Raw genomic sequence first — 26,358 nt, 5'->3', positions numbered from 1 at the left:
ATTCCTAACCACATGCTCTGCAAATGGCACATACATCATATGTGCACAGTCACAGAATCACAAAGATTTCACCACAGTTTCTGGATCTCAACCCTGCACCACCAGCTCCTTTTGCAACATGTCATGAGAGAAGTTGGCTTGTAAATAAGCACACAATACTATAACCAAAGTACCACTCTGGTGAACCTGCAAGTCCTGGGTCTGCATGAGCACAAGGAAAGCAGCCCTTTTACTAATTAGAAAAGAAACAGCTAAGAGGGGAGGAGTCCAGGCTCCCTGAGCCAGGAAAAACAGCCCTCCCTACTGTGGATTCTCCATCTGTGGATTCAATCAATCTCATGTCAAAAATATTCAGGGGGGTAATTTCTTCTATACTGAATGTGTACAGATTTTCTTCTTGGTCACTGTTCCCTAAGCACTATGTATAACAACCAAGCACGCAGCACTGGCAATGTGCTAGGTATCAGTGACCTAGACATGATTTCAGCATAGCAGAAGGTGTGTGCAGGTCATACGCAAACACAGCCCTACTGATATAAGGGATTTGGCATCTGATCTGCAGATCTTGACATGTCCAGGTGTGAGGACCCTGGGCACAATCCTCCACACCCTGGAGCAAACAAGGGACAACTGCACTTAGTGAAGATGTTGCCCTGTGACATTTAGAAGCAGCACCCTCACTTCCAGGGTGACTCCTCTCTGTTGGGAGAGAGGAATTCTACAGGATTTGGGGGAAAAATCATTTCATAATTGAATTATAATTAGGGACTAGTTTGTCAAGACGTGACTCTGTTTTCACCCCCAGTCGAAGATGAACCTCAGTGGTGGGGTGATGCCGTGATGCTCCAGGGCAAGATTACACCAGGCGGAGACATCCTGGGGAAACTGAAGCTTCACCTGCAGAGCTCCTCAGAGTTCTAGGATCATGATGCCACCCTCTGAGTCATTTGCTACTTTTCTTTCTCCCGATGCTCTGAATAACAGTATGGCAAGCTCCAGGTCTTTGTCTTTGCCGCCCAGAGCAGCAGTGATCAGGCCAAAGCTCAGCTTCTTCTCTAGTCTCATTTCTGGCTATATATTAATTAATTCGCCTTGTGCTGCTGTGGCTCACAGGAGACTAGGACCTGATGCAGAGGTTCTAGTCATGTCCCCTTTCCCTGTTCCTACACCTCTCAAGCCAGCAAGCTCAGCCTAACAAGCAAGATGGAGTCTGTATGTCAGCCCCAACTTGTCCCCTGTGAAGCTGTACTTGTGCAGCAACTGTTAGACAAAATGGCCACAGAGAGGTCTGTTACTCAAAGTGGCACCCGTCGGAAAAGCGGAACTGAACTCGCCCCCCAGCCGCACTACTCATCCAGCAAAAAGTTTAACTCCATCACCCGCCCCAGCAGTACAACCAAACTCCATCACCCGCCCCAGCAGTACAACCAAACTCCATCACCCGCCCCAGCAGTACAACCAATCCTCAGCCCCACGATGCTCTCCCATCACACAGCTCTTTATAAACCTCACCCAGTTAGTCTCTCGCTTTCTCTCGCCATTGTTCAAAGCAGCCCAGAAGCTCTTTCCCCCAATAAAGTCTTGCCTCAGATGCTCCTGTTTCTGCTCAATTTCCTTCAGAAACAGCCCTCAAGAACCTTGGCAGTGGCCTTGGAGACAGGCAGGATGGAGAGAAGGGCTGGGAGGTAGCCAGGCCTGGGGCAGGTAAAGCAGGGACAGCACATCTAAGAGAAGGCCAGCCCTGTGCTGGGGCAGACAGCTGCACCACTGAATGCTCAGCTTCAGCCAAGTGACTTTGGAAAGATGCGAGCTACAGAAAAGGCTTGAGAAGTGCTCTGCTGGCCATTTAGGACAGCTGCTTAGATGAAATCAAATGCACCTACTGTACATAGTTTCCTTTTTATTCTTCTGATTAGATACAAAATTTTCAATGAAATATTTTAATTCCCTAACATTCAAACCACAGAACCCTCCATTTTAAAATGACCAAATCTTCTAAATCTGTCACCTGGAATAGCACCCTTGAGATTACCTTTCACACCGCCAAAAGGCCCATAGGTCATATTGCAGGCTGTTCTCTGAAGATGATGTTCGTACATCAATTTGATCTGATACTGGTTCCCATGTTCCACATTACCCAAGGTTCCTAAGGAGAAAAAATGAAAGGATTACTTTGTATGTCTTTATATTGTAAGAACATTAACTTCTCATCTTCTGTATCAATTCTAAGTAATTCAATTCTAGTGAAATTTAAATAAAGCCCTAAAACATTATGCACAATTAGCATACTGAAAACACACAAAGCCAAACTGGCTAAAACCATTTAATCTCAGCTAGATGACACCTTTAGATGAAATACTACCCCGGGGAATACTTTAGTATCTACTTTTGTTAGATACACCTGAGTAAAGTGTAATTACTTAAATAATAACAAACAATTTTTCTTCATTTTGAAATAAATCAGGTTAAGTTCCTTGTGTTATAAACAATAACAACAAAGACATGACTCAAAGTGTCCAAGAAAAAAATCCCAGCACTTCAAAGCAATTAATTTTCCTGCTCCAACTCTCAAAATAGCCAATCCCCTAATATAGTATATCCTAATTTAAGAAAGAGATCTCATAAGCTTTCCTCAGCAAGTAAGCAGGACAACATGTTTTAGTCAGCCATGAAGAATCTCCTTTAAAACAAAAAGTTCTCTGTATTTAATAGGTCATCTTGCTACAATGACTTTCTAGTTCTTTCCAAAAGACAAAAGATTCTTAACTTGTATTTACTCTCTGGTGATAGGCTTTTGAGAGTACTTAGACCTACAGAATAGTGCTCAGGCAAGAGATCAAGATGAAAAGAAGTGTCAGAAGCCAGACATGATGGTGTTTGATTGCTTGTAATTGCAGCACTCTGGGAGACTGAAGCGGGAGAACCACAAATTCGAGCTTAGCCTGGGAAACAATCATTTATCAAAGCTATGTCTCAAAGTTTTTAAAAAACATTTTTTTAAAAATGAGAAGAGGCTGGGGATGTAGCTCACTGGAAAGGCTCTAGGTTCAATCTCCAATACTGCAAGGGAAAAAAAAAGTGGGAAAGAAAAGGACTCAAGAAGCAACTTTTTCCATTAAAAAAGCAGCTTTGCTATTTATTCATTCAAAATATTAAGGTCAAATAAAATTTTAAATTGTCCTAATGTAAACGAAACAGTCCTCAAACTGGGTGTATTCCATCATTAAAACAATTTAAATACAAGTGTATTTACATATGGTCATATATTTGGAGTTCTGAGGGTTTTTTGTTTTAGTTTTTTCCCAGAAGGATTTATGCTGAGATTGTTAGAATATACTTTTTCTTCAATTTATAATACAGGTACCTTAAATTTAAAAAAAAAATTTTAAGACGTTTTCCCCCAAATCATACAACTGACAGTACTCAAAGCAAGTCTTCAGAGCCAGGCACTACATATCCATGCCTAATTGTCTACCATTTAGCAGCCTTCAGGGAACTGTGTCTTCCCTCCATAAAGATTATACTGTCCTGAGGTACTGTCAATCCAAGTTCCCAGAAGAAAGTAACATCTAAAATACAGCACTTCAAAAGAAAAATAATACCCTACTCCAAGCCGGGTGCAGGAACAGCGCACCTGTAATCCCAGCTCTTCAAGACTTGAGGCAAAAGGATCACCTGAACCCAGGAGTTTAAAGCCAGCCTAGGAAACACAGCAAGACCTTATCTGGAGTAGGGTGGGTGGGAGAAACTATGCCACTTCCACTAAAGGTACCGAGTGTTAACCCCTAGAACAGGCTTCTTTGGCAAATGGAGTATTTTGACCTAAAGAACACTGAAAAAAAGCAGGAAAAGCTCTAAAAGGAGGGCACAAATTTCACTTTGTAAAGCAAACTGCCATTTATATGGGAAATTTCCATTCCTAAAGACATCTCTCTATCCTGTACTAGGAAGAAGATTCTGAGGCAGATGAGAAGTGCTTGGCTCTCCCCTCCTTTCTCTTCTAGGGCAAGAAGGGGGCACAATCTGGCCAGTGGCTCTCTGACCCCTCTCCTCCACTTCCCTTTCCTCCTCCTTAACCCCCAGGTTGGACTGAACAATTGGCCTCAGTGTCCTCCCGGTTACGTAGCATCCATCTTTCTCCTGGCTGCTCCCACAGGAGTGCACTTGGCTGTCAGCTGTAGTGCTCCTTCCTGACCCAGCAGCCCCAGACACTGCCACCTCTTTGCAGAAGTGGCAGAGAAACTATCCCTGACGTGGCCAGGATGAATGGGGGACCAGATGCATTCATTAGCATCTCATCCTTCCCATACCTCAGTAAAGCAGCAGCCATGACAGCTGTCTTTGATATTCAGCTCCCACTCCAGAGATGCCTTCACTGACTGTAGGAGGCTCCAGTTTAAACAAAGAAGTGGAACTGAATTTAGACCCATCAACAGGCCCAGGATAGGTTTGCCTTTAGACCAGCATGGATCAATCAGCAGGCTTATACATGGGCCACTCACAGGACTGCTGTGGCTATGGACACAGCAACCCTCACCCTTCTAGGGCTGGTCTAGGAGGGCTCCTCTGGTGCACTATCCCCCATCCTGCAACACAGATCTGTTCAAAGACTCACTCTGGTGGTCCTGTACATCTGCTTGTGACTAATTTTTCAGGTGTAGACTCAGAAGGTCCTGTAAATCTCCTTGGGATTAACATCATGAGTAGTGTGGACAAAGTGGTTGCTCTAAAAGAAAGAGCTATAGGACCAGAGATTTAGCTCAGTGGCACCATGCCTGATCGCAAGCACAAGGTCCTGAGGGTCAATCCCCAGTACCAAAAAAATTAAAAAATAAGATAAAATAAAATAAAAGAAAGAACTATAAATACTAAAGGCCATTAGCCAGAACAGCTCCAGAGAACAGCAGCTGATGAAGATCAATGACAGAGACCAGCATCTGGCAGAGCTGACTGCCAGAGTCCAGCACAAGATGGCATGGAACAGAGGTGGCTGGCAATAGCAGACACCTACAACCACCGGTATCTAAAATGGCATGCAGCATTAACTGGTGACAACCTTTGGCATCAGGATTGATAAAAGAGCTGGATTTGCCCAATTCATGATTTCTATCTGAATTGAGCAAAGGAACCTTCAACTGACAGGCAACATCTTAATTCATCAATGAAGAAGGCCCTCCTTGTTTTGTTTTGCTTTTTGGTGTACCAGGGATTGAACTCAGGACCTTGTGCTTGTGAGGCAGGTGGTGGAACCACTGAGCTAAATCCCTGGCTCCTATATAACCCTTTTTTACCATACCTTTCCTGGTCAATTTCCCAGCCTAGAAGCTCAAAATACATTTCCTTTGCTTAGCCTATAATGGTATTGAAGGCCAAGTGCTACATGCCCCATTGGGTTGGTCACATTGAATGTTCCCATGTGTACAGATGCAACATATATCTCAATAAATTTCTGGTTTCCTTCTTGTTAATTTGTCTTTGGCCAATCTACAGGGCCACTGAGGGTGTAGCTCAGTGATACTGTACTCATTTGGCATGCATGAGGCACGATATTTAATCCTCAGGATCCAAAATTATTTGTGTATAATGTTCAAAGCCCCTGCTGCAAAACCTAAAACAGATAAAGGAAAAGAAAAGATCTTCTCCTCCCCTATTCCTTTTTCTGCCTAGCCTTCTCTCCTCCCTTGGGGATGGGGCTTGTTCAGTAAAAACTAAATCTGGCCTGAAGATATCTCCATATCTTGAGTTCCTATGAAATAAAGCAAAAACTAACCTAATAGATAAACAAACTGATAGTTCTATTTAAGAGTAGCCTCCACCACTCACAGTAGCCAGGTTTCAGCCACTCACAGAGGGCAGCTGACCAGACCATGCTTACACAAGGCAGATGCTGAGCTGTGCCCAAGCTGTTCTGGCCTCCACTTCTATGCCCACAAACACTGTCTGTTCACACTGCACAGAGGTTCTCTCAACTTCTGCTTTTGAAAATGGCCCAGTTCCCAAAGCATTCTTTTCTTAAGTGACCTGCTGAACTTAATCTGTCTAAAGTTTTCTTTTGACAGTTCAAAATGGAAAAATTAACAGGGAGGACTGTTTGGAGAAGCATTTGGCAGTTCTGTGCCCCTGAAAATGCTAACAATAGATTTCACATACCAATGTAACATGAAACAAAATGACAAATTTGCCAGCTAACCTGACAGGAGATGTAGGCTTTCTAGAATTTAAATGATAGTAAAATCAGTGAGCTATCAAAAAGCTGGGGTAATCACCAGTTGTGATTACAGCAGACATGGGGGGAACCTAGCTCTTAATAATACCACATTACTCTAAAGACAGTTCTATATGCCAATAACCAAGAAACAGAATCTCTAAGAGACCCCTTGTTTATCTCTACAGAAACTACAAATTTCCTACTGCACACAATCAAACCAGCCCCTCTGAATTAGGAAAGATGAAAAGCAGGTAGGAACATTAAAAAGTCACAGGATTAAAGGGCTGACTTTCTTCTGGTCCTGGAGATTGAACTCAAGGTGTTCACACTAAGCTATATCCCCAGTCCTAAGTCACTAACCTGCCCAGGGTGGGATCAAACTTGCAATCCTCCTGCCTCAACCTCCCAGAGTACTAAGACCACAGGGGTGCACCACCACACCCAGCTTCAACAGTCAATATTTAAACAGACTTGGAATGAAATGACACTAGAATTTGTATTCTGTAAAAACTCCAAACACATGGATAAATTTTAAAATTTTGCGTAAAAGCACTTTAAAACCGCCAGGTGTGGTGGTGCATGTCTGTAATTCCAGCACTCTGGTGGCTGAAGCAGGAGGAACACCATGACTTTGAAGCCACACTGGGTTACACAGTGAGTTCAAAACCTGCCTGGAATATATAGAGGGACCCTGCCTCAAAAAAATGGAAATATGCTGCTTGTTTATGGATAGGCAGAACCAATATACTCAAAATGGCCATATTTCCAGAATAATATAAAGATTTAACACAATTTCAATCAAAATACCAACAGCATTCTTCACAGAACTCAAGAATGCAATCCTACAATTCGTATGAAACCAGAAGAGACACAGAATAACAAAAAGTAACAAAAGCAAGGCAGGAGGCATCACAATCCCAGACTTGAAATTATATTACAAAGCTACTACAATAAAAATAGCATGGTACTAGCACAAAACAGACATGAGAGTCAATGGAACAGAATAGAGGATACAGAAATAACACCAAGCACCCTCAGCCATTTGACCTTTCACAAAGAGGCCAAAAGCATACACTGGAGGAAAGATAGCCTCTTCAATAAATAGTGCTGGGAAAACTGGATATCCACATGCAGAAGATTGAGTGTAGACCCATATCTCTCACCATGTACTAAACTAAAATCAAAATGGAGCAAAGAACTAAAACATTAAATCAGAAACCCTTAAGCTGCTGGAAAATAAAATAAGTAAAAAAGTTGTAAGTGTAGACAAGGACTTTCTCAACAGAACCCCTATGACACAAGATATAATACCGAGAATCAACAAATGGGATCATATCAAATTTAAAAACTTCTGCACAGCAAAATAAACAACCAACAGAATGAAAAGACAACCTACAGTGTGGAAAAAAAATTTTCCAGCTATTCCTCAGACAGAAGTTTCATAGCTAGAATATATAAAGAACTCAAAAATATTGGATCCCCCTCAAATTAAAGATCCAATTGAAAAATGGACAAGTGAAATGAATAGATACTTCACAGTAGAAGTACAAATGGCCAATAAATACATAAAGAAATGGTCAACATCGCTGGCCATTAGAAAAATGTAAATTAAAACAATACTGAGACAGTATCTTACCACAGAAAGAATGGCCATCATCAAAGAACTCAAATAATAAATGCTAGTGATGCTGTAGGGAAAAAGAATCTTTCTACACGGTTGGTGGAAATGTAAATTAGTACAGCCATTATGGAGAGTCCTCAAAAAATGAGAACCAGAAATTCCATTTGACCCAGCTATTTCTCTTCTAGGTACCTTCCTAAAAGAGTCAAAGATATCATATTACAGGGGTACATGTATACCCATGTTTATAGCAGCATAATTCATAATAGCTAAATCTTGGAAGCAGCCTATATGTCCATTAACAGATGAACGGATAAAGAAAGTATATTTACACAAAACAGAGTACTACTCTGAAATAAATAAAGACAAATAAGTCATCTGTAGAAAATGGATCACTAGCATTTATTATTAATTGATAAGCTATGCTTATGATCAAAAACGGAAGATCTAGATGGATGAATAAAGTGACCAGTACATTACCTTCTTCATTTATTCTGGAATATAAACGTGTGCTCTACCAATAGGAGGAGCAGCATCTTTTGCCATGAAACAAGCAAGAGTGCACTCCATCAGGCTCAGACATAAATGGAGTAGCAAAGAATGCGACAGTGGCAATGAGAAGGGGAAGGACAGCACACATGAGGTAAAGAGGATACAGAGACACCGCCCACTGTCTCAGCACCATCTAGAAATGTGTCACTCATCCATTCAACGAGCATGTTCCAGATGTCTACACTACATCATATGCCTGGCCACCAGGCCTGCAGCTTTTCACAGCAGAGATTGCCTGAGAACAACACTAAGCTGGCTTAGTGATGACACATACAAATTACCACTCGAAGAGAAATTACAAAGAAGGCCCAAATCAGGAGAATAAGACAAACCAATCCAAATCCTAGAAACTAACACTTACAGAAAATCCCCAAAGAAAGCAAAAGGAATTTTGTACATGGAGTAGCCCTGCGGAAACTTAGCTTTATCATAGCCATAATAAAAGTCCCCAAAATTGACACCCATATGAGGCAGAAGATTAGGGCATGACAGGCTGGCTGCAAACAGTACAGGATGTAACCTGAGCCAGAACAGAGGCTGATCAACAAGATGCGACCTGTCAACCACAGCCAGGATGCATGGATGGTGCAACTTCCAGTGGACCAGATCTGGAAAGATGTAGAAGATAGTGGCCACTGACTTCTCTGCCACTCAGTCTTGTTGTCCTGCTGGCCTATTTCTGCAGTGGCCCGTCCTGTTTGTGGGATAGATCTCTTCTCACTCTTCTCTTCACTCCTTCCTTCCTTTCTTCTCTTTTCTTCTCTTTTTCCCTTTTCTTCCTTTACTTTAAATAAAAGCTGTGTTTACCTGTTTAGTGGCTGTCCAGGCCAATTCTTTGGGTGGGAAAAAGTCTGGAATCACTAGACACACTGCCACCCAGCAACACACTGAAATAACTCTCATCTGAACTAAAACATATCAATAACTGATATTAAAAAGTTAAAATTATCTTTTAATTTCAGTAAGTTTCAAAATGCTGAACTCAAATGCTGCCCCACAGAAGCATGTCAGAGAATGAAACCTCCTTAAGCCTCCTAAGTGCCCTGCAATCTAGGTAAGCGAAGACAATCCACAACCAAGAAATTGGAACCATAAAGAGAAAACACCTGAGGTTTACCAAGAAAATGCATCTCAGCCACTGTGACTCAGCATCTAATGAATTCTGCTGTTATTACTGAACATTTTGCAAGACTGAGGGGTCCTATGTCCATAGAAAAGGCCTTTACTAGTCCTAGGCAATCCTGGACACAATTCCAGAGAGGAAAGGAACAGAAGGAACCACCTGCTAGAAATAAAAGTACAGAAAGATGCAAGTGCAAGGACCCGAGTTCGATCCCCGGTACCCCCCACCCCGGCCAAAAAATGTACAGAAAGAAACAGGAGACAAGAAAATACAATCTGAAAAAATAATGAATGATGGGAAAATACTAACAAAGACAAGAAAACTGATCAAAGACTATTTTGTATTCTTTAACAAGTCAGGACTAGGGAATATCTACTTTATATTAAGAAGCCCAGGGCTGGGGATTTAGCTCAGTGGTTTTGCCGCCTGCTGCGCAAGCACAAGGACCTGAGTTCAATCCCCAGTACCAAAAAAAAAAAAAAAAAAAGAAGCCCAGTTTGTAATATAAATTCCACATTAGGAAGGAAAATGGTTCTTACCTGAGACAAAGTAGACACAAAGTTTTCTAGAATGCAACACAGCCAAATGAAGCATTTCAGTTCCTCTGAAAAATAGAGAAAGTTTTCAAAGGTTTTAAATATTAGTTTCAGATATAACCAAAGAGTTACAAAATAATTTCAAGAAGATCTCACAACTACAACCACTGTAAGTAAACAAAACACCTGATAATATTCTAAGCTGAAAAACAAAGTTAACAACAAACAGACAATCCCTCAAGCTCAATACTCTGTCTTGTCAGGCATGGTGGCACTTGCTTGTAACCCCAGCTACTCAGGAAGGTGGGACAGCAGGATTCCAAGTTGGAGGCCAGCCTGGAAAACTCAATGAGAGTCACCCTGTCAAGCAAGGAATGTAAGGCAAGGAAAGAAAGAAGGGCAAGAGGGAGGGAAGAAGGGACAGGGGAAGGAAGAAAATACTCTGCCTTCATCTTGAAACAAGGGAGCTTCCAAGACAGAGTGAGCCTGAGGACTGTCCCACAGTAGGAAGCTCCCAGGATGGTCCTGCCTCTGTAATTCACCTATCACTCTGGGTAAGTCACTGAACCTCCCTGAGCCTGTTGAAAATAAGGTTTCAATTAAATCAAACACAATCATGTAAGCACCTCATAAAGCCTGAAGCACTATAAATGCTCATCATTATTAGGAAAAGGCATGTGTCGCTTCTAGGTCTGAAATGTTATTAAAGTATTGAGACTATTCAGTAAAATCTCAATGTTCTTCCCACTACACTTCCCAGTCCATGTCAAGTGGTTTCCAGACAAAAACAGGGTATCGGCTACAAACCCCTACACTCACGGTCAAGAGTCGAGCTGATGGGTGTTAATGGCTACAGAGTGGGAATGGCTGCGGTTAACTGGTGGCCAGGCCAGACTTCAGAAGGTGGCTTACTTGGTTTTGGGCTTGTGACCAGATCTCGACACTAATCAAAAAGCAGCCAGAAAGCAGGGATTTTATGCAAAACCTCCGGTACTTAGATGCTGGCAGCTCTTTCAATTTAAAGCACTGTGAATCTACGTGTGAAGCAGGCCTCCAGTGTGCGATCTCTGTACAGGCTCTGTCTAAACTACAAGGACTGTAATTCAAGTCTGAAGACCTAGATCGGGCTTGACTCAGCGCACCTCACTAAACACGTTTAATGTTTCAGAGTATTACCATCTCATGTACAAAATTAGAACTGTACTAGATCATACCTGTAAAACACTATTCATATGATGCGTATGTAAATACTGATCATTTGCCCTACTACCAGAAAATGCAACTATACACAACTATCATATACTTGATAATACCTTCAGAAAAGTTTTTATACACCTGGACAGGCAAAACAACTCTCCCTTATGTTCAAGAAAACAGCATGATGTTATGGAAAGAGAGTGAATATGGAATGGGTGATGGGTCTGAGACTTGGCTGTGTGACCTTACACTTGAGCTCCAGCTTCTCTATCCCCTAGTACTGACCACACTGGCCTTGCAGATAAGATTTTTAAGACAACATTTATACCAGCCAACAAGAACATCCACTCTTTAACTTCTTCCCCTTCCTATGAGTGATTCCAAAGATGAGAACTGCATGTAAACACCACCTTACAGAATGCTGACTGTATTTCACTTTTAAAAAAAAAAAAAAAGAGAAAGGTAAAAATGGTTTTTAGAGGTGAGAATCCTTTTCTTTCCTTACTTTGTAAGTCTATAATACCTATTATGTGCCATGTTCTGGTTTGGCTCTAAAATGTCCCCCAGAAGATGAGACTTCTGAAACAGTTCATCAACAGATGAATGGATTTTTTAAAATGTGGTATTTACAAAAAATGGAGTACTACTCTGCCATAAATAAAGATAAAGCTGAATCATGTGTAGGAAAATGGATGTACCTTGAGACCATAAGGTTAAGTAAATAAATTAGAGTCTCACACTTAAATATTGTATGGTTTCTCTTATATGAGAAACCCAAAATATAAGTAAATTAAAGGGCAAAATGAAAAAAAAAAAAAAAAAGAAAGAAAAATGGAGATCTTTTGCAAATGAGAAGAGGATCTAGAGATGGAGGGAGAGGGACCGGTGGGAAAGGGGATGTAGAAAGAATTAAGATATGTTATGTGCATGGACCAACTCCCCACAATGAGTGTTATCATTACGTACTAAAAACACAGACTCATAAAAATTTAAAAACAAGAACTGGGGCTTGGGAGGTGACTGGATGATAGAGCTCTACCCTCCAGTGAGCTGACTTACAAAGGGGGTCATAATCTGATGACACTGACAAGAACTGAGGGGAACTCAGGAGGAGGCTGAGGGGAACTCAGGAGGAGGCTGAGCTGAAGGGCACATGTCCAGTAGCACAAGCTTGAGAACCACATCTGGTCCCTGGCCCCTCCCTCTCCAGCTTCTCACAGTCTCTGCTTCCTAGCTGCCATGATATAAGAAGCTTCCTCCACCATGATTCTGCCTCACCACAGGCCCAAAAGTTATTATCTTTTCTTTTTTTTTTTTTTTTTTTCGTTTTTTGAGGCAGGGTCTCCCTTTGTAGTTCAGGCTGGCCTAGAACTCACAGCAACCCTCCTGCCTCAGTCTCCCAAGTGCTGGGATTATAGGCATATGCTGCGCTGCCACACCCATCCTTTTTTTCTTTTTTTGGTACTGGGGATCAAACTTGGGACCTTGCACTTTCAAGGCAGGTGCCAGAACCACTGAGCTAAATCTCCAGCCCCTTGGGCCCAAAAGTAATGGAGCCTGCCCACCATGGACTGAAAACTCTGCAACCTGTCTCATTTAAGTTATACTCAGGTACTCTGTCACAGGGTGAGACCACTGACTCACAGCACCCAGTCATCAGCTGCTATTAGATGGAGTAGAGATAACCAGCCTTATACATCGCACAGCTCCCCAGTCCAGCCTCCCCCTACATATGAAAGTCTCACCTCATGCCCCGGCTAAGGCATCCACACTGTAACTTCCCAGCAAGATAAAGCTGTCACTAGAGGACAGAGAATGTGCTGGAGGACTTGGATGCTTTCCAAACAGAAGTCAGACCCCTGAACAAATGGTACTTGGGGCCAGTCAATTATGATGAGCAAATGGAGTGAGCCAAGTTCAGAATTCAGGGCACTAAACGGATTTAGGAGGACACAGGGCACTCAAAAACAGAGGCAAACAAACCAACTTTGACTACCTGATAACTTTTCACAATACCTTTAAAAGATTAAGAAATACAGGCTTAATTTTAAGACAATTCATGTAATTCATGTATGAAAATAAAATAAAATCAGCAATATCATCAGGAAATAAAAAGTAGACATATTACGGTGTAAACTAATAATTTTCTAAAATAAATTAGGTTTAAAAATGAAGTACTTTAAAACAAATTTCTTGTATGGAGAGGATTTATTTTGTGGGTTAAACTGACTTTCTTTAAGATAGGACTCTATTCAATAATTCATTTTAAAACTTCGAAGTTATAAGCCAAAATGTAACAATCATCTGACATTATGGCTAATTATTTAAATAGACACATGAATTGGGCAATTTGCTCTTTAAGTAAATGCATTCTATTTCTTTTATTTTTAGAAATTAGCAATTTTCCTTTAAGACTCTAGCATGTCAGGTATCTTCGGTTTGTTACTATAAAATGCCTCTAAATGATTCTATCATAAATGTAGAAGTTTCCACATAAAAAAGCACTCAGTACATGAGGGACACCTGCATGACAATCTCCAAATACATATAATTCTTCTTTGAACAATCCACAGAAGTGACACAGTAAGGCACTGACACTCTGCACATGCAATGCCAGGATTAGTGGGCTGTACTTACGAAACAAACTTTCCTACTTCCACTTGAAGAATTGGGTCTCGTAGATGCACTTCTAGAAGCAGATCTTCAGCCTGAGCTTCATCACCAGTTTTTACAGGACGAGGTTTGAAAATTCTAAGGTATCCCATAAAACTGCCCACAATTATTTTGTCTGTAGAGAGATTTTGTTAAAAAATGATGTAAGAAAAAAATTTCTTTGATATTAAACTAAAAAAAAAAAAAACCAAAATAATATGTTGATGTCCTAACTCCCAGTATTTATGAATATGATCCTATTTGGAAACAAGGTCCTCAGATATAAACAAGATAAAATGAGGACACAATCAACTAGGCATGTGATAACACTCTAGTCAGGTCCTACAAGAAAAGAAAACTGGGACGCAGGTAGGTGCCATGTTAAGACAGAGACACCCAGGTTGAAGAGGTCCACATGACAAAGTGCAGGGACAGCAGTGATGCATCTACAAGCCAAAGAGGGCCTGCGACTACCAGGAGCTACAAGAGGCAGAAAAAACCCTGGAGGCTTCAGAGGCAGTGTGGCTCTGCCAACACCTGAATTTCAGGCTGAAGCCCCACTAAGGTGGGGCCAGTTCAACTGTGTAGGCATTTGTGGACACTACCTCACTCTCATGCCAATCTCCTCTTTATGTAAATTGATCATTTATCTCTGTCACTAGATGCAAAAAATGGGGTGAAGGAGTAACTGATGTAGAAATGAGCACCAGAGAATAAACTGCAGGTACCAAGTCCTGCAAGGGTATTTGGAATTGGTTCTTGAGCTAAGCTGGGGTACAAAGCAGTAAGACTCTTGTCCATATTCTAGGTATGTACTGGGTCCATACTATGTATGGTATCAGATTACTCAAGTTACCACTACTAGTCACCCAGGGTCCTGCTCACTGCAAGGAAACGCCAGGGGACCAGACAGCTGCTTCCACAGGCCAATCGACAGGAAGGAGGAATGCCAAACCCTATGTAAGACAGCTTTTTCTAAAGTTACCAGATAATGTAAAATAAGTGAATAATAAATTTGAACCTCAAATCTTCAGTTAGAGCAAAGAATAAGTCAGGGACTCAGGAACCCTGCCAAAAGAATTTTTTTTTTTTTGGTACCAGGGATCGAACTTGGGTCCTTCCACTTTCAAGGCAGGCGGCGGAACCACTGAGCTAAATCCTCAGCCCCCAAAAGAATTTCTTACCACTTATATCAGGGCACTTAAGAACTGAGCATCTCCTCAGAAATGCATTCCTCGCGTTTTAGACCACAGTAACATGTGACTTAACAAATTTCTTCAGGTTTCCAAGTAAAAGTAATGACACTGATCAGAAAGAATGAGATTACACTGTTACAATGGAGTTACTAGGAGAATCTAGAAAGCAGCTACATGTTGGCAGGCATCTGTAATCCCAGCACTCAGGAGACTGAGTCAGGAGGATCACAAATTCAAAGCTTAGCCTAGACCATATAGAAGGTTTAAGGGCAGCCTGAACTACAGAGTATAAGACTTGTCTCAAATTACCAAAAGAGCCTAGAAAACTTTTAGAAGATTTAAGCCACCAAATTTTTCTAAAATGCCCCCAACTGAGCTTCCCTGTATCCTGTCATTCCCTAAAGCCCATTGTAACTCACTAAATCACCAAGATTTGACTTCAGTACAGCCCTACCTTCAGAAATAAGAGGAAGTCAAGACAACCAAGGCTATATGGTAATAAACTAACCCCAAGAAGTACAATGTATATGTATGACTTTTTAAACAATCAGAGGGTCTATTACAGTAACCAGATCTCAACAGTCTGACAGTCTGATTAGGGTTCAACCTGTGATTAATTAACTGATACGGAATTCCCCAGAAATTAAATGACCAGGAAACCATTAAAAAAAATTAAGCCTCCTCAGACAGAGGTCTACTATCTAGAATATATAAAGAACTGAAAAAAATCAGAGCCCCCCTCCCCCAAATATAAAGACCCAGAGAAGTAAAAGTGGCAAATAAACATACGAAAAAATGTTCAACATCACTGGTCATTCAAGAGATGCAGATGAAAATAAGGCTGAAATTACACCTCACCCCAGAAAGAATGGGTACTATCAAGAAATCAACCAAAAACAAATGCTGGCAGGGCTGTGGGGAGAAAGGAACCCTTTTTCACTGTTGGTGGGAGTGTAGACTGGTGCAGCCACTTATGGAAATCAATATGGAGATACCGCAAAGAACTAGGACTAGAGGTCCCATTTGACCCAGTTATTCCCCTGCTGGGGATCTTCCCAAAAGAATTTTAAAAATCATACCACAGAGATACAGCGATATATGCTCACCCATGTTTATAGCGGCACAGTTTGTAATAGCTAAAGCTTGGAAACAGCCCAAGTGCCCATCAACTGGAGACTGGATAAAGCAGATGCGGTTTTTCTATAAAATAGAGTACTACTCAGCCATAAAGAACAACAAACTAGAGACATTTATAGCTAAGTGGATGCACATTGAGGCCATACTCTTAAGTGAAATAAATAGGACACACATGTGTAAATACCAAATAGTTCTCTGGTGTGAAAAACTAAAAGTGTAAAGAAGGCTCAAAATGTAAAACTGATATTGTGAAATAGGAAGAAAAGGTCTAAAGGAGCAGGAGAAGTAGGAGGGCCAGGGGAAAGGAAAGAAGGGAAAAGAAAAAATATGAGAAAAGGAAAAAAAGGAAACAAAGTCTTTGTAAATAGGGAAGGGAGGAGGGGGTGAAGGGAGGGCAGGGTAATGGGGAAAAAATAAGAAGTAAGATACATCATGTAAAGGTACAAGATCCCAGTGATGAACGTAACTGTACTGTATATCTAAAATGTACCAATAAACTTAATGAAAAAAGACACTAAGCCTTTCTTCTGAATAATATTCAATTGTAAGAAAGCACTACCATGTGTCTATCACATTTTTTAAGGCCTTTTTTCTTTGAAGTCTATAACCATGAATATTCCATGTCAGTGACAAAGAAGACTAACCCTAGTGTCCAGACCAGACAGTCCTGGCTTCTGCCTGTTTCCATACGTATACCAGTGTACAGACTCAAAGCACAGAAACCACTGTGTGTGGTCACTGTGGTCACACCATGCATGCCTACTGAATGGGACGTCATGTCCCCAGGTGGACTCAGGAAAGGAAATGTCTAAGCTTTGCAAGAATGATGAATATTGGGCTTGGAGGTACTAATTCTAGACCCCAGTAAGACACTGTTATTCTCAACTACAGAAGCCTAGTAATACATGAATTTTTTTTTCTTTTCCTTTTATACATGAATTTTTAACACAGTTCATCCAGTGGGAGAACAAAGCCAATGTATTCTTTTTTTTTCATCAATTTCTGAGAGTTTAGATCACCTATTTGGTTCCCAGATTTTTACATTTAAGGAATATGATACTGGGAGAGCTACACAGAACTCAGTTTCCCCACCAAGAAGAGTATCGAAATCAGTATCACTCCCATGCCAGATTTTGGGTACCTTCCAAAATTCAACATCAAAAACTTAAACAGGCAGTTCTAGTGATTCCTAGCACACCTCTATTTAATAACCAAATTTGCCACTATTAAAGTCAATGGATCATACAGAATTAGAGTTAATCAGGATACCTGCAATCTCTCCATCTGTATTCATTCTTAATGTCTTGCATTCTGTCACAGTGAAAAAGAAAGACTGTTCAAGGTCAGTTAACCCTTCCATCTGCATGTCTGATCCCATCACTGATAGTCTTCCCAGGATCCCTGCTTGGTCAGTCATGACCTCTATCCTATACACTGACCCGACCCTGTCCTCCAGTTATCATCCCTTCACAAATAAGTTTCTTTAGAGAGCTTTAAACAGCCTCCCCATCTCCCACTCAGTCTCATTCTCTGCAGATCCAGATCTTGTTACCATGCTAGTGATTCAGCCACCCACATCAGGGATGGTAATGAACCACTTGCAGGGACACTTGTCAGTCCTCTTGTCATTAACCCTTGCCTCCCAGATTCCAGCCCAACTGGTTCACTTGCCTCTGCCAACCTGCTCGGAATCAATTATGACCAGTCCCCCATACTCCTCCTTTATTGCCTGCATTTTCCAGGTTACAACCCTACAAATTCCCTCTCTCTTATTCCAACTTCCCTTCCTGTGCACTTTCACCCATTCTCAGGGCTTCAAATAGAAACAGCATAGCCCTCACTCCCAAATCTCTACCTCTATTCTGTATACCTGGGATTTCTACCTCAAACAGAACATATCCAAAACTGTCCTTATCAACCTACCACATCATAAGAGTGACAATAATAATTCTCAAATTTTGGAGTACCACCATTCAACTTTAGAAATTCTCAAAATGCAGCCAAGCGTGGTGGTACATGCCTATAATCCCAACACTGAGAAGGCTGAGGCAGGAGGATCACCATGAGCTCCAGACCAGGCCGCGCTACATAGTGAGCTCAAGGCTGGCCCGAAGTACATAGCAAGGTCCTGGCTCAAAACAAACAAACAAAAAAGAAAAAAAAGAGAGAGAGAGAAAGAATTAATTAATTCTCAAAATGCAGATATCTGACCCCTATCACCCCTCTTACCCACAGAGAATACCATCTTATAAGATCTCCTATGTCTGGAATAGATAATCATCATATGTAAAAACCACTTCAGCATATTGGAAAATAGTGATCAATATTTTATCTATCTGGCACACACACAAGTAAAAATGCTGTTTTACATTGCTTGGGAAAACAGGAAGCTGCTCCCAGTTGGCCATGAACTACGGGTTGGGGGGTCAATACCTCAGCACACTGGTAACCCACTGGTGGCATCACAGTAAGGAGCATGAACAAATAAATGAGCAATGGCACATTATTGAGACAATCAGTTTCCAACCAAGATGAGCTACAGAGAATCTGGGCAGCAGTGGGTTTGAAGGTGTCCTCTCTGGCAGGTACTTCTGTGGTGCATCTCTTATGTGGCCAAACACTGGGAATCACAGCTCTAACAGCTGAGCAGAGACAAGATGAATGATCCTTGAGGAACCTTCTATACATGCCCTCTGAACAGAGGCCTGTTGAGGCAGGGCCCTGATTCCCTTCAGAAATAACTGACATGGTACAAAATGTCAATTAGGAGCTATCGCTCTTCTTTGCCAACATAATTTTCTCTTTTCACCTTTTCCCCAGATCCTACTGTTTTAACTATAATAAAGAGAAACAGAATAAAGAAAAGTGTAAGAGGACAATATTTACAACATTCAGCAAAAGAAAAGGTATATGAAACTTCTTTTCTAAGAAGCCAATGATTATCTGGATTAGAAAATAAAGCTCATGTCTATAAATGATTTAAAATACATACATTAGGTCCTCAACTTACAAACAAGTTCTGCTCCAAGAGAATTGTTCATAAATCAAATCTGTTTGTAAGCCAACAAAGTGAGTCTTATACAGTACACCTGTAAAAGTTCACAACTCAAATGTTCCTAAATTGAGGACTTCCTTTATGAATCTCATGTCAACGATGTATAACTAAACATTTTTAAAGGCAACTTAAAACATATGAAGATCCAAAGAGGAGTAAATAATTTAAGAATAGGACAAGAAGTGGTTTCAGTATTATGACAGTGACAACAATGATTTGACAACTGTTTTCTACCCACAAACACAGCTAGCATAATTTCACTATGACATGAATAGCTTTCAGATCCAATTTTAAAAGGACATCATTTTTCACGTAAATAATTTCTAAGTCGAGCATGGTGCACACTCGTAATCCCAGGATTTAGGGAGCTGAGGCAGCTCTAGGACAGCCTGGGCTACACAGGGAGCTTGACACCAGTCTGGACTACATGAAACCCTGACTCGAATGAATGAATGAATGTTGTAATTATAACAGTTTAATTATGTTCTATAAAGTACATATTTAATAAGGCAAGTTGTTTTTATTTGCTATTTTCAAAGCTTTGCCCCAAGATACATGGTTCTAAGGGCTGGAATACAACTCAGAAATAGAGTACTTGCTTGGGAAAACAGAGAAAGCTGCTCCTAGTTGGCCACAAACTAGGGGTTGGGGAACAATATCTCAGCACACTGGTCATCCACTGGTGGCATCCCAGTAAGAAGCATTAATAGAAATAAATGAAGCCCTGGTTCAATCTGCAGCACTGAAAAAAAAAAAAAAAAAAAAAACACTGCAAAGCCAGAAGTTGCTTACCTTGCCCATTCTCACTATTGTCAACATCAGCCAAACACAAACAGCCTTGATCATATTCTTCTTTTTCTCCCAGAACAGTAGACCACCAATCGCGGGCTTTAAATAAAGACATTTTCCTTCACTCTAAAAAGAAAGAATTCATTCTTAATAAAAATCTACTTCTTGCGCCACCTGCCTTGCAAGTGCAAGGACCCGAGTTCGATCCCCGTACCAAAAAAAAAAAAAAAAAAACACTACTTCACATTATGAATTAATTATTATCTCTTAAGACACAGCAAATTAAATTTGGATACTTTTGAGGTTAACACTTCTATATTAACTTTAACATTCCTGTATTTTATACACATATATCAAATCACAAATCCAAATGGATAGAACATGAAGCAGAGATTTTTCAATACCACTGGTAAATTGGGCTAGTTATACATTTACATAGGGCTAGTCCTACCTTCTGAGACATTTAGGAAAGAAGTGCACAAAGAAATCTGAAAAATATTCTTTCAAGGACCAAGATTTAAAACCTACCAGTACTAATGAGCACATAGGCCTTAGCAAAATATCTAACTTCCTTTCAATTTGAACAGCAGCATCTTCTGTTACAGGTGGCTGAAAAGATCCAATGAGATCATAAGAATCAAATAACTAGCAGAGAAAATGGTATATCACTGGTACTCAAAAAGCATTCACTCCCTCTTGTCATTCCAATTTAAAAAAAGCAAAATGGAAGAGGGAAATTAACACCAAAAAAGAGCCAGAAACACTAGTTAGCAGTTCCATTTGTACCATTAACTACCAGTGTGTCAGAATGAACATATCCTAGCCCTACTCTATGTTGAGTTACTGTTGTGAATTCATATTGGACTTTTTAAATTATAGCACAGCATCAAATACCTTGGAATTTTACAAAAGTTCACTTTATTTTTTTCTCTACTTTTATTAGTACATGCAGTATATAATAATTGCAGTGTATAATAATTAATATTCATTGTGGGGAGTTGGTACATGTATATAACACATCTCAATCTTTTACCCTTCCTCTCCAGGCCCCCTCTTTTTTCAAGCATCAGATTTGTTTGTTTACCAGTCCTTACAAGGTTAATTATCTTACATGCAGATTAACAGATGAATACGCCACAAAACATAAAACATGTAAGATAATTATACTAAAACAAGGTATTACTTTTAAATAAATTGTACTTGCTACATTACAGTAACTTTTATCTTTTTCCTCTTTTTATTTTGCACTTTATATATAGTTTCTCATATAAGAGAAACCATATGATATTTAAGCTTGTTATCTGATTTACTTCACTTAACATTATGATCTCAAAGTGCAACCCTTTTTGTACAAATGACTCAAGTTTATCTTTCTCTACGGCAAATATGTATGAACTGGTTTCTTCCTTAATTAACTGCCTTGAATTATACCTAAGAAACTAGTAGCTGGGTGTGTTGGCCACACCCAATCCTGTAAATCCAAGCACTGAGGGAGGCTGAGGCAAAAGGGTCCCAAGTTTGAGTCCCACCTGGGCAGGTGACACACTGTTTCAACAGAAAACAAAAAGAGCTGGGAAAGCATCATTCCTGACACCAATCCAATCCCAAGTAGCACAAAAAAAGAGAAACTTGGTTTTGTATTTTATTTATACCCTATCCATTTGATGTTCAATGTTGATTTCCAGTTCCTCACTAAGATGTAAGTACACGAAAACTGAAAACCAAACATCAAGTGTTCAATGACTGCTATCTCCTTTCATGTGAAGGAAAATAATAGTTAATATTTACTGATCACTTACTAAATGCCAGGAGGTTTCTAAACGTTTTGTTAAGTGTCCTATGTTAATCTTCACAACAGCTACAAAGTGAATCATGGGTTCTATCATTCAGGTATCCCGAATATAGAGAGGTTAAGAAACCTGTCCCAGAGATCTGAATCAATTAGCAGAGAGTGGTGGCTAAACCCAGGTGGCTCCTCCACAACCCTGGGCAAAGAGCCACCTTTAGCTAATGCAAACTCTCTTGTCACCTGGGGTTCAAACTGCTGAACAGAAGCTAAAATGTTTGACTACATTATTAGAGGATAAGTAGAAAGCAAGAATTAGAGGATGTTAACATGTACATACACATAAATAGGTAAAAAATTGGTTTCTGAGTCCCTAGAATGAAAATAGAAGATAATCTCTTTACCCCTTAGGGTAAAGCTGCAGACTTCTCTTCCTGTCACTTGACAGCTTTTTGTAGCTTTGCTGCTGCTGCTGTTCTTGTGGCAAAGTAGGTGGAAACCAGGGCCAGTGCCTGCCAGGCAAGTGTTCTACCACTCATTTACACCTCAGTGCCCCCACACACACACACACTTTTAAGACAAAGTCTGGCCAGGCTGGGCTTGACCTTAAGATCCTTCTGCCTCAGCCTCCAGAGTCGCTGGGATTACAGGCCTGCACTACCACACCAGGCTTCTTTCTAGTTTCCGATACTTATTTATACACATTATCTTCCACACCAACACTCCTTAGATTTAGGTTCCCCAGCAGAGGCAGATTATTTTAGTATCTCACTGAGCTAGTCCCACACTATGGAAGGAGAATAGAAGATAAACCCAAAGAAAGCTGTGTGAGGAATGCAGGGGTCTAAAGACAGGCTCCATAATTAGGAGGAAAAGACTCAGATGCTGTTGTTCATACTTGGAACTGGGCTTTCTCCACATTATCCTGGTGTTGCATCAAATCTCAGGAAGCAGGAATCAGGTCTTCCAGTCCAGGAAAGATGGCAAATGCACACAGAGTTTGAAGGATACTGCTTTCAAAGGCGGTGTTACAAGGATTCAGTGCTGGGGGGAGTCTCAATAACAGACATAAAAGGCAAAAGAGCAGAGGAGCCAAGCCAGCTGGCCTTAGATTCAAGCCTCAACTCCACCTTCCAGTTACCTGACCTTAGATGACCCCTCATCGTCTGTCTCCCAACTGTTTTGGCTGTGAGAGAATGAAATGGCCTAACACATGCAACTGCTTAACCAGTGCCCAACCCACAGCAAGTACTCAGTCAATGTCAGGTGAATGTCAGTGAGAACCTAGTAGCAATAATGCAGTACTGGTGGTGGGACTGTAGATTGAAACCAGGGCCTAGGCTCGAGCAAAACAAAATTACAGATGCCAATTTGGCTTCTGGACTAAAATTTAAATGAGATGTCTAAAAGGCTGGCAGCAATATCTATGTGTATGTGTGGTGCTGGGTATCAAACCAAGGGCTTGTACACGATAAACATGGCTCTACCTCTGAAATATACCCCGTCCTCTTTAATGAAAATTTTATTAATTGGCAGGAATGTTTTATAATAACTTCATGGTTCCAATAACTTTCAAAAACTATCTGAAGACCGCGAGTAGAGCTCAGTCAGTGGTAGAGCTTATATACAAGTGTAGGAAAAGGCAGTCAGTAGGCAGGGAAAGAATACAATAAGGGCCTCATTAAGCTAAAAGAAATTAATAGAAAATCTTAGTAAGAGCGGCTTTTGCCTCTGCTTTAGATTCAAACAATTAAAAGGACTAAGACAGGAAGAGAGAAGCCAGACCTAAAAAAGCATTTTTAATATACATATATACTTTTTCACTCTAGGGTCACTATATTACAGCACTAGATACACACACATCCCCTTACTTAATCACTAAGCCATGTTTCTATAAGCGCTCCCCCTCAACTTATACATCACAAAAGAGCAGGAAGAAATCAAGCAAAGCCCACCAAAAGAAATGTACACATAGGCTGGGGTGCCTAGTTAGGGTCCTGTGGCCTGGGATCCCTCCAAAGACAGCCCAGGGAGCCAATCAGGTTATAACAAGTTCCAGTTACCCATGTAAGAGGGAAGGGTCGTTATCATCTGCTAAAATGAGCCAGGGACAAATAGGGGGGCTCCATCTTCCTGGAACCCCCTCCTCCCTCTTAAGTGCAGCTGTCTTCTGCTTCTTCCTCCTTACAAATAAGCATTGTCCTTTCTTAAACTCTATCCCTTTAAATCATTACTGGTGCTGAATTTACGATCCCAGCTAGGTGCTCATCATAGCAGTGCTCACCTCCAAGGTCCTGGATTCAACCCCCAGGACTTGAGACAGGAAGACTGCCAACTTTAAGCCCAGCCTGGGCAACTTAAGAGACCTCATGTCAAAATAACTTGGGGAAATTTTTTGTTTCTATATTTTAGTTTTGTCTTGAGACATGCTCTAACTACACTGCTCAGGCTGGCCTTAAACTTGCTACTCCACAGGCTGGTACTGAACTTGCGATCCTCCTACCACAGCCTCCCAAGTGCCGAGATTACAGGTGTGCACCACCATACCTGGCCCAAAATAAAATTTAAAGAGCGATAGGGATGTAGCCCCATAGCAAAGCAGCCCTGGGTTTGATCCCCAGTACTAAAAAAAAAAAAAAAAAAAAAAAAAAAAAAAAAACCAGAAAGAAAGAAACACCCAGCACCAAAAATAAATATATACATATATGTGTATATAATTGAAAGTGTTCTGAGGGATGAGACTTGCTACACACTTTAAAAACTTAATATTATTGCTGTTGGATTTTTTTTCTGCAATAAGTATTTCAATGAAGAAGCTGTACCAGCTGGGCATACTGGCACACACTGGTAATCAAAGCTACTCAGTGGATGAGGTAGGAAGATTGCAACTTTAAAGAAACCCTGGGCAACCCTGGCTGGGGACATAGCTCAGTGGTATAGCACTTGCCTAGCATGCATGAGGCTCTTGGTTCAATCCCTAGTACCACCACCACCAAAAAAAAAAAAAAAAAAAAAAAAGTGGAATGTAAACATAAATGAAAGCTGTAAATACAGTACATAATGAAAAAATACATACATAATGAAAAAATCTCTTAAACTCTCATAACTTGTAAATTGTTTTCAGAACAAAATCTCTTAAGTCTTCCAAACAACATTTCCAGGCTCTTCACCATAACAAGTAACTCAGAAATCATCCTGTTTACATACTGCTAATACGTTAAACAAACAGTTCGCTCTCGCTCTCTCTTTTTGAATGCTGGCAGATTTTAGTTAAAACCTAGTTTTCTCTCCAGTTGTGCATGTGTGTGTACATATAAGACGTGTGCTTGTGGGAGATACTATTTCATATTTAAAGTAAAAGATACCAAACAAATCTATAAACTTCTCCAGGCAATGCAAGTCTGCTGCAGAACTTGATTGGGAGGAGGTGCTGATAAAATCAGCTTAGTTCATGGAAACTGCTGTGGTCTGCAAAATAACGCGCAGGGGAGCAGTAATCTTACTGCGGGAAGCATTAGGATGTTAGTGTGGCCTCTGCTGAGGCCATGGGCTGGGAACTCTTGACTGGCTCCTAGACCTGTTGAAAAATCGCCTGCGGACGCTCGGGCATCGCGCCACGTCTGCAATCAAATTCTTAAAACGCACCCTTTCTCAAGGCGCTCGCAGGATCAACACCCTTGGTGCTCGAGACTTGCTTGCTTTGATGCAAATATCCCTCCTTAGAAGCCGGCCCCGTATCCTCCAAACCACTGCACACCTCAGAGAACGCGTAAGCGTCTTGTATACAAAGCAGGGAAAAGACGACGATCTCGAAGTTTCCCTCATCCGCGCTTCTTACCTAACGCGGAGTAGAACTGACTCCACCTCGCTTTCTCGCGAACTCTGTCCGAAGACTTTCTCCGAAACGACGACGGGGACCGGGCGTAGCAGACAGCGATAAGGGAGTGCAGAGAAGAGCACCCCTCAACCTCCCACCCTCTCCCCGCTCCCACTGGGAGTCGCGCCGCCCCGCGGAGCTGGCGAGAGTCCCCAGACGCCGCTGACGCCGCGGTCACCCTCAGAGACAGACAGGGGAGACCCAGGAAGTACCGCTGTTCACACGGAGGAAGCAACGGAGGACTCGGGGAGGAGGTGCCGCACCAAGCGCACGGCTGCCTGAGGGATGCCTACAGCCACCAAACTCCTAGCCGTCTTCTCCAGGTTGTCCGGGCGACCGACCGCGGACGCCACTGCGCAAGTCAGACGCGGGGCCGCGGGGCCGCCTGGGAGTTGCAGTCCACCGTATTTGAGGGCGCTGCGCCGCGAGGCCGCCTGGGAGTTGCAGTCTAGCGCAGCGGAGGATCGGAAAGCGGAGACGATTTCAGAGAGGGCCGCTGCTGGAATCTGATTGCTGCTGGGCTGGGGGGTCGTTGAAACCTCTGCCTACTGGACTTCAGCAGAGATAAGTAAGCAGTACAACAGTTTTCTCGTTCCTAGAAGATTTTCCTCATACCCCAGCTCTGCAGA

General features: G+C 41.3%; 1 protein-coding gene across 1 annotated transcript; it reads right to left on the bottom strand.

Annotated features, from left to right (window-relative positions):
- Positions 1-1,896: 1,896 nt before the first annotated feature.
- Positions 1,897-26,047, bottom strand: LOC106007505 (protein PTHB1). The gene is made up of 5 exons (XM_087210643.1): positions 25,691-26,047; positions 20,070-20,192; positions 13,875-14,025; positions 10,044-10,108; positions 1,897-2,146 (listed from the first exon to the last, which is right to left on the bottom strand). Exons 2-5 carry the CDS (start codon positions 20,179-20,181, stop codon positions 1,956-1,958), a joined length of 519 nt encoding a protein of 172 aa, XP_087066769.1. The 5' UTR covers positions 20,182-20,192; positions 25,691-26,047; the 3' UTR covers positions 1,897-1,955.
- Positions 26,048-26,358: the final 311 nt, after the last annotated feature.

Source organism: Heterocephalus glaber, unplaced genomic scaffold, assembly GCF_053883595.1.
Source record: "Heterocephalus glaber isolate CG9 unplaced genomic scaffold, H.glaber_assembly_v1.0 deba00001168, whole genome shotgun sequence".
NCBI classification, from domain to species: domain Eukaryota; kingdom Metazoa; phylum Chordata; class Mammalia; order Rodentia; family Bathyergidae; genus Heterocephalus; species Heterocephalus glaber.
Note: the sequence above shows the minus strand (reverse complement) of the source record. Positions and strands in the feature narration are given on the sequence as shown.